The following is a 9,205-nucleotide window of genomic DNA, read 5'->3' as shown; positions in this document are numbered from 1 at the left end:
GTAAAAATAATATTAAATAAAATTTCAAAAATAAAAAAACGGATAGTTTAGTGAAAATTTTGAAATTATAAAAAAAATGTAAAAATAGACAAATTCTTCGAGTCGTCCCCATTAAGAGTGGTCATGTGTACCACCAACTCCTATTCTTTTACAACTTGGGCCCATCAACTGATTAACATTCTCGTCCAGTTGATCAAATAGGTTTCCAAAGAACATGGAAGCCGAAGGAAGTTAATACCTTGTAGAGGCCAACACAACAATAGGAGCCAATGTCGTCCGAATATCGTAATCTGAACTCCCTAGAAATACGAAACTACAAATAAGATACAAGATGAACGCGGCCAAATGGGATTGACCTTCCCCATCCTAACCATTACATTGGTTCTATTCTTTTATTTGAACCAATACCCAATCCAACCTTCCGGCATTTTCCCTCTAGCCGAAGTAGCATCTACAATGATTTTGTATGACCTTAAAGCCTCCATCAGTTCTTCATAGATATCCAAAACCAACATTTTTAAAACTGATCCAAAGAATGAACCAGTCAGGGGTCTGGTTTTCAAGTCAAAGGGTTCGAATGGTTAATCGCCTAGGTCAGCGGTTTGCTGACCAAAATCAACGGTTGTTAAGAAAAATCCAATTTTGGGGAAAAACAGAACCAGTCACCTGACCAGTTCCTAGTTTTTCCGGTCTGATCCGATTTTGAAAACTATGCCCAAAACTTCATGTGGAAGCGACTCACCATGCTGAAGATGAGTTGATCCGATTTTCCCAATAATAGTAGGAAAACCTAGATCCTCTTCCTTATCAAGGAAAAGACCTTATTTGGGAGTTTCTCCTTATTGCTTCAGGATCTACTCTATAAAAGGGGGAGACTCGAGTGCCCACGCATGAGACTTGTCTCAAGAAACCCGGCCTCCGAATTCCCTTGACTTCTCTATTCCATGCGTCCATAGCCACCTCTGTCTCCCCTCTTAGACCAGTCCTCTCTCAACCTTGCCTTCACTGATCCTTGGTCATCTTTGTCCTTCAAGGAGAACACCCTTGCCACCTTAAAACCCCTCTTACACAAGGATTAACCATACCCTCAAATGGGGAAATGCATGAATCAGACTTTGATTCTGATTCCAGACCCTTATTCTCGTAAATAGGCTCCATTTGTTTGCGATACAAACGCCGAACCAAGTTATTTATGTACCCCAATTTGGATTTGTGAGTATTTGTTAGACATAGAAAAAATGTAATGATTAAGAGGTCGAAAATGTATTTTCTGACAGCTGTGTCGTAAAGAAAGCACACTAATGTACCCTTTTCTGGATACATTTTTGCATTCTTCTGATAATTGGTGTGCTTGACCAAAAGTTTAAGGCATTTAATGATGTGGTCGATGCTCTGCACTGATTTCAAAAGAAAACCAAAAGAATGCAGAAAACAGGTTACACTAAAAACCCACTTTGCATTCTTAAACCGGGAAGAGAGTATTTATGCAAAGTACATATTTGTTTTTGTATCGCAACCAAACGCAACTTTAGACTCCAATTTTAATCGGAAAGGATAGGTTAAAATCTGCATACAAATGCAAATTGTATGCATTTGTAAATAGTAAATACTGATAACTTGCAATAATCAAAGACATCACGGATTCAAAAGGTCGCCAAAACGCTAAATAGTAAATACTGAAAATAGGAGCCTTCAATTGTTGAATTTTCATTTCTAGATCATCTGTTCAGCATTTTTGCACATTTCACATTTCAATTTGGATTAGAGTTTTTACAAGTTTTAGGAATTAAGGCAAGGATTCCTTAGGTAAAGGTTTTCAAAAGTGGATCCCTTTTTTTTTTATTTTGACAAAAGAAAGCAGCCAAACTTTTCATTAAGGTAGAGACAGTTGTACATTTGGAGATAATACTGAGTTATAAGTTATCTTAATCTGACCTTTGCATACTAGTTAGGCTAACGTACGAGTAGCCTTGTAAAATCTATTTATATGTACAAAAACAAGTTGTTCAAAAGTAGATATTGTGCGCTATGCAATTGTTCAATCCACTTTCACTGGCTGCCTTCTATCTTGCAAAAACTCGATCAGCAGCAAAGAGTCATCTCAAGCTTCGATATCCTTGGTTGGCTGCTTCTAAGCCTTGGATTAAAGCTTGGGTTTCTGCATCACAACTGTCGATGGCCCAATAGTAAGAATGAAAAGCAAAGAAGTGAATGGTGCAACATCATTCGGCGACCAGTGCACAATCTAATGGATCAGGTTCAGGTAGTGGTTTAACACTCGATCACTCAACCATTCAAATAACCCATTATGCCAATTGGAAATTGACAATTTTCTATTGAAGAGAAAAACTTGGCTATAAATTTGTGATCAATTCACACAAATGGTGAAACAATGCAAGATTAATTAACCAAATTTAAGAGTGAAGGACGAAAATTTAGTTTTTGAAAAAAGATCTAAGATCCCGAAGGCACCAAATAATGCAGGAATAAGATTAAATCATTCAAAATTTTGAACATTGGGACAACAATGTAGCAAACAACAATGGGAGAAGGATTATAAAGAAGAGGGACTAGCATGCAAATTGCACAAAAAATGACGCCCAGTCCACAAAAGACTGGAAATCTGGATTGCACTGCTTAGGAAGCCAGCCAAATGATATTGATACAGAAGCGGTGATTCAATTTTCTTGGAACCTTGATTTCAATTTTTAAATTACGGAACATAAGTCAATCATACCTAAAATTTCAAAACATCATTCCTGGCATCTGGCAGTTGGACCAAGAAACACACCCTTTGACGTGTTCTATGACTATGGGTTACAAATTTAACAGCTCTTTTAACACGGGCGTGGAGCTTGAACCGTGGTGAAACTTTGCTTGCAAGACGACCTCCTAAAGCAGAGCATTCCGAAGAGTTTTTTAAAGCCATCATCATATTGCATAATGGGTAAAAGTAAAACAATCAGGTATTTCACCAACTACTAGACACTAATTCAATGGTTCGAAATCTAAATTGGAAATCTAGGGAGAGATGCATGTTAAACAGGGCAGAATGAACGAAAACGTACAACAAATTTCAGACCTACTTCAAAAGGCATAGCAAACCAACTTAAACAATACTTCCAAGACAGCAAATTTGAGAGACAATAAAGAAATAGATTTAATAGACCATTCCAGAAACTGTAGTCATAACAAAATTGTCAATAACTCTTCATGTCTTCTAAAGGTGAAAAAGGACTTCCCTATTTCAAGGGGGACTAAATTTAGATGTTTCTACCACAAATAAGAAAGAACCTCAGAAACCAAATCCTGCAAAATCTCTAGTTCATCCTCCTGATCAACTCATTGATGTAATCTTCACGGTTTCCAGCATCTCCTCCCTCAACATAATGGTTCCTCTTCTTTTTCAACCCACCCAATGGAGCCTTGAGCTTAAATGGCCACAAGAAGTTGTTTGCCTCCTTAAAGTGGGGACCAACAGTCATGATCTCATGAACAAGATCTTCTATGCATATGATTCCATACTTACCAAGAGCCTACGATCAAACAAAAGTGATAGGAAAATTATATTATATCAATAATATGCTACAGCATAAGCATTATAAAAAACCAATCAAACCTGTTCAATAATTGAATTGTCAGTCAATGCAATTCTTTGTTTGTTTAGCTTCCCATAACCCCTCTTGTAGATCAATTCACGAACACTCTTCAAGTTAGGATATCTAAAAGAACATTGTACAAAATAAAAATCATTAAACAAACAAGAAAGGTATTGCATGTAATTCATTGTTCCTAACAAGTTTAGCAGTGAAATGCTTACCCGTATGTCACATAAGGCTCCACCCTATGCAACATGTTCACTGTTGCTTTGTTTACTTTCAGAAAGACACCATTAAATATCTGCAGCACATAGACAATTGTTATAATTTGCTTGTCAAACAAATTTTACCAGCTGTAGTTACACGTTATTTTCTTTAAAAACCAAAATCCCAATGGGACAATCTGGAATCCATCAAAACAAAAGTATCGCACCCAACCCTGATCCAGGAAGGTCTCCAAATACTAAACCCTGAACCAACTGCCTGATACAGAATCAGGCCTACCGGGTCAAAACCAATCAAGACTTAATTTTACTTGACAACCTTTTTCACTTGGCATTGAAAAAGCCCACATTTCACTTGCTGCCATCCCAAAACACCTTTCAAATCCAAAAAACAAAAATACAGATTTAGATTCTTAATCAGGTTGGAACAGATACAAACAATCACAACCCTACTATAATTATAATAAGGGCTCTTACTAAAAATGTAGACCTAGGCAGTAATTTAACAGGGTTGGCACAATTTAGGTTGGGGCTGATGCATGCCCTTAATAGCAACATTAAAAGATGAAGAATGCCACTGTCAGCAAGCACCATGTATGAGCTTTGCATCGAACAGAGCACAAGCATGGATACAGCCATATTCAATCCCAACTTTAATGTGTTTTTGGATTTTACAAGTGGAGTATCAACGCAGATAGTGGATAATTTAAATGCCAATAAATAGAGACAAAAACTGCACATATTTATATTGGATTGATTCTCTGCAGAAGTTGGAAATGAATTCAGTTGCACAAAATCAATATTAGAATGCTATACAAAAATATTTATATCTACTTCTCACATGGTTCTGACATTGTATGCTACAACGATTAATACAGTAAAAACAATTTAAAATTAGAGGCAAGACTCTAGATTAAAAGCCCGTTACCTGTCTTAAACGTAAAAGCTGCAAAATCTTTCTGGTCTTCGGGTGCATTGCATTGATACTGAAAAAGAATTTCGAATTTTAGAGTTGTTAGAACAAAGACAAAATCAGGGATATAGAAATTAAGTGTTAACAAACAGTGGGCAATGAGCGTACCCACGGATTCGGATGATGAACAATAGTTTAGCCTCTGGATTGACATAAAATCCTCCTTTCAACTTGGCTTCACGCTTCAACCGAATCAACTCTTTTTGCTGAAGGGAAAAAATCCGTCTCAATATCACAGCCTATCGAAGCGTTAAGATAATCAAAACATGAAAAGCGCTCTTTTTCTTCTAGTACCTGCTCGTCGTACTCTTTCGCGTACTGCATCGCTCTTTTGAAGATAAGCTTCCGGTTCTCTACATTCTTCTTCTTCAAGGCATCGACCTCTTGCTTCTTCGCAAGCGCCCATTCCTCGCTCCTCTTTCTCTTCTTCAATACTGACTCGGGAACCACGGCACAGCCCTTGGCTTCTTCTTCACCCATCTCTCTGCAAACCATATAATCCCCGTAAAGATCGTTTCTTACCCAATAGAGATAAAACTCTAGATTCACTAGATGATGCGTATGGAGCTTAAGAAATCGATCATAGAAAATAAAAACACTAAAATGTCCCCCAAATATTAATCAAAAGCACTACAAAATGGGACTTATACACACATTTCTCTGCAAACCACAAAGTAAAACAGAACAAACCCTTTTCACATAATATGCTTTTCATTTAACATAAAATCCAGTTCAGGAAAAACACTAACAGAAATATCACATTACATTGGACAATCTAATGAAGGTTCAATCCTGAATTAGAACTCGAAATTTAAAATTTTAACTAATAAACAATTCCAGTTACCCAACGATTAAATATTACAGAAAGCCATTAACAGAAATAAGCAAATGTTCCAAAACCCTAGTTCTTCAATGAGATCTAGGGTTATTGAACTCGATTACAGATACTCTTTTACCTATCAAAACGCATATAAAGGTAAATGAAATTAAGATTCGATTGATCTCAAGAAGGAGACAAACGGAAATTTTGATGTTACCTACTCTTCACTTCGATCGGGAGAGGGCTTTCAAGTCTGCAACAGGTCGGAGAGTAGCACAGCAGCCTCAGCTCAGAAAAGAGGCCAAAATGAGGTTTTTATAGGGTTTGTCACGAATAACCTAAGTCATCGAACGGCTTAGATTTCCAATGCTTTAGTAGTGAATCTTGACCGTTTAATGGAGAGGCTGGCAAAATGTCCAAAATAGGCAGAGAGCCTAGGCTAGCGAGTAGAAACCAATGTATTTCAGAAAAAGTAAAAAACAACCCGCAAACAAAACCGCTTGTTCCTCGGGTTGCGGTTGCGGATCATAGGTTCAACCGCCGGGTCAATCGAGTTTAATCTGTATTTCTAGATGTTTGAAGAGTTATCAGGCTGGAGATAATGAAATATTTTTTTTATAAAACAAAGAGGTGCTGCTACAAACGGGGTAGCACTCCCCCTCATCGTTCTAGCAAATAACATTGAGATCTCAAGGGGGATTATCATTCCCCAATTGACCTTGCCCGCTATTCCGTCAACCGCTTCTCTAAACACATATTTATACTGTCATTCTATACCAATATTTCTAATCGACCAGGGTGGTTTAACATTTTCCTTGAGGCAAGCAATGACAAGACGCGAATCACCTTTCATAATAACTTAAAACCAAAAAATTGAATCGATCAAAAAAAATGATCAAAACCGAACTAAAAAAATCGGTTAACTGAATTGGCCGATTTGGTTTTACTTTGGTGTTTTTAAAAACTCGACTGTATTAATTCGGTTTCGATTAACTAATATAGAAAATCAGTGGTTAATCGAATCGGTTGGTATACATAAATTTCTATATTTTTTATATATATTTATGTTTATTATATATATTTTGTATTTTTTATATATTATAAATTAATAAATATGTGATGATGCTCGTTTTGGCAGCCCTCGACTGGCTGGTGACTCGGATGCTAATTAGTGGCGTGCAATCTGACTGCTCTATGGTCGTCTGGCTACTTCTTAGTGGCTGATGACTCAAAGGCCGAAGTGGAGGATTTCTGTCGAATGAAGACTTGGATGCTAAGCTGACTAAGCCGAGTTGGGGGTAGATCCGGTGCTGAGCTAGGTTGATTGCCAAGCAGGATTGCCTTTTCAAAGAGACCTGTAAGGAATCAACGTCAGAGGACCCGGGGTGGCTAGCCCGATGAGGTCACTCTGATGCTTAAGTTAGTATCATACTTTGGTTGCAAGCTGAATACTTGAGTGATAGAATGCTAGTGAGCAAATAATTGCGTGTACCTCTCTTTTTTCTTCTGCTCTGGGTCTTTGAGGTTGGTGCCTTTTATATAGGCATTGTTAGTGTGGGCCTTACGCACCGCATCCGAGATTTCCGGGAGGATGTGCCTAACTAGTCCGAAATCCTCGGAGGTAACCACCATGCACATTGACCACCCTCTGAAACGTTCGGTATGTGGGCCAACTTCCAAGAAACATGGGAGTGTCGGGATATACATGCCGAATTTGTTGACAAGCACGTCTCGCAGGTCGCCACCTGGACCTCAGTCATGCCAGCACATCCTCAAGGGAGGTCGCTCCTAACGTCGAGGTCACTTCGGCCAGTGACAAGGTGCTACAGGTCACCCCTGGACGAGGTGCTTCTAGCCGACTTGAGTTGTGGTCGAGATCGGCAGGTTAGCAGTGAAGGCAAGTCACCAAGTCAAGGCGAAGAGAAACTGCAATCTGGGACTCCAAGTCACTAGGTCCAGCTGTTCCAAGATGCCATGTGTCACGATATCATTGGAGGACCAAATTTGCCCTCATTAATTGCCCCCCACTCCGTTTTTTAGAGTAGATCGGCGGAGGGAGTAGATTGCTTCTTTTGGCCCGAGATGACTGATTCGGTCAGTTTGTAGTCACAAGCGTTGGTCTAATTTGCTTCTCAGGTTGGAAGAGTCCAAGTATTTGCAGCCTTACGTAGGACCTCGTCATCTTGATTATCGGAGCATGAGAGCAAACTCATCCGCTCGAGGAGAAGTAAAGCAAGTACCCCGAGGACATCTACCTTTTTAGGGATAGAACCGTTAGGGGGTTCTATAATCTGACCATTATCTCAAGAGCGAAGTTCATCATGCCATCCTCAAGAAGGGGTTCTAACCGCGTGAGTGCTTTATTAGGTTGCTCCTCCTAGGTAGACTTCAACGCAGTGTCACTCAAACCGATTCTCAAAAGAGTAGCCAGTGAGTTTGACACAGAGCCTGAAACCGAAGTGAAGACATCGGCCAAGTTTGCATCTGTCATGGTGCTGAATGAATTAGTCTTTCCTTTGTCCTCTTTCTCGTGCTGAATGCGAAATGCTTTTTATTTTTCCCATGCAAAAGAGGTGACTGGGTCTTATGTGGTGTCGATGTCTCTTATCAGTTTGACACCTTATCCCTTAGGCTTTGGGAGTGACTCGCGGTCCACTCTCCTTATCCTTGATTTTACCCATGCCTAAGAGGCGACCAGGTCTCATGTGGTGTCGAGGTCTTTTATCAGCTCAACACCTTAGCCTTTAGGCTCTAGGAGTGACTCATAGTCCACTCTCCATAATATTATTTAGCCGACGTGCAGCCTGACTAGTTCGCTTAAATGGGTGGTCATTCTGTTGTACCCTTATATGTGACTACTTCTACATCGTCACTTGAGATTGGCTTCCTCGAGAAAGTGGTTGTAAGATCATGGCGTACTGCTCCTAAAACCGCTGATTGTCTGCTTCTAATAGAGTCATGGGAGGCTCACCTTGAGGGGGCAGCTCTATTGTCTGCGGGACCCCTACTCTCACGGGAACCATAAGGGGCTCAACCTATGAGGGCGGTTCCACTTTCAGCTCGCTTCCAACTCTCACGGGGCCATAAAAGCTCAACCTGTAGTGAGGCTTCATAGTTCGGGCTGGAGGTAGTCCGGGTCAGATTGCTGAGTCTCGCCCAAGAAAGTTACTCATTTCTATTCTGTTTGTAGGTTTTGTCATTACTTTTGATGTCAGATGATAAGTTGATGTCGCGGTTGCACTACATCAACCCTCAGAGGCGCTGGTCGTTAACTCCTACGAGAAGCCATAGGGAGCTCGACCTGCGAGAGTAGCTCAACTAGCTGTAGGTTGCCAACTCGCACGGAAGCCTTGAAAGGCTCGACCAACAAGGGCGTCCACGCAGTTCGTAGGCCGCTAACTCCTGCAGGAGCAGCAAAGGATTCAACCTGTAGGGGAGACCTTGCGAAGAAGGCTAACGAGGCTCATCCGGGTTGAAATGGGGTTAGCATAACAGCTTAGTCGGTTGGCCATCAACTCCCGCGGGAACCACATGGGGTTCAACCTGCAGGGGCAGCTCTACTCCGAGGTGCATGCCTTTGAGTTAATAA

At 40.2% G+C, this 9,205-nt stretch overlaps 1 protein-coding gene across 3 annotated transcripts; it reads right to left on the bottom strand.

Annotated features, from left to right (window-relative positions):
- Positions 1-3,135: 3,135 nt before the first annotated feature.
- Positions 3,136-5,902, bottom strand: LOC148843958 (large ribosomal subunit protein uL30y-like). 3 transcript variants are annotated; one of them, XM_088959677.1, is made up of 7 exons: positions 5,834-5,902; positions 5,091-5,280; positions 4,905-5,002; positions 4,752-4,809; positions 3,821-3,900; positions 3,620-3,722; positions 3,136-3,536 (listed from the first exon to the last, which is right to left on the bottom strand). In XM_088959677.1, exons 2-7 carry the CDS (start codon positions 5,274-5,276, stop codon positions 3,321-3,323), a joined length of 741 nt encoding a protein of 246 aa, XP_088815803.1. In that variant the 5' UTR covers positions 5,277-5,280; positions 5,834-5,902; the 3' UTR covers positions 3,136-3,320. The 3 variants fall into 3 exon arrangements, with proteins under 3 accessions (XP_088815803.1, XP_088815804.1, XP_088815805.1); XM_088959678.1 differs by having other exon boundaries at positions 5,838-5,902; XM_088959679.1 differs by lacking the exon at positions 5,834-5,902 and having other exon boundaries at positions 5,091-5,297.
- Positions 5,903-9,205: the final 3,303 nt, after the last annotated feature.

Source organism: Nelumbo lutea, chromosome 8, assembly GCF_056320005.1.
Source record: "Nelumbo lutea isolate HS-2025 chromosome 8, American lotus-T2T, whole genome shotgun sequence".
Classification (NCBI taxonomy): domain Eukaryota; kingdom Viridiplantae; phylum Streptophyta; class Magnoliopsida; order Proteales; family Nelumbonaceae; genus Nelumbo; species Nelumbo lutea.
Note: the sequence above shows the minus strand (reverse complement) of the source record. Positions and strands in the feature narration are given on the sequence as shown.

Excerpts from the sequence above, each read along its gene's own strand:
- LOC148843958 (XM_088959679.1), bottom strand. The coding sequence starts at position 5,291 with ATGGTTTGCAGAGAGATGGGTGAAGAAGAAGCCAAGGGCTGTGCCGTG. Across the intron at positions 5,003-5,090 it reads CGAAAGAGTACGACGAGCAG|CAAAAAGAGTTGATTCGGTT; the intron begins GTACTAGAAGAA and ends TTTTCCCTTCAG. Across the intron at positions 3,901-4,751 it reads AGCTTTTACGTTTAAGACAG|ATATTTAATGGTGTCTTTCT; the intron begins GTAACGGGCTTT and ends TATGTGCTGCAG.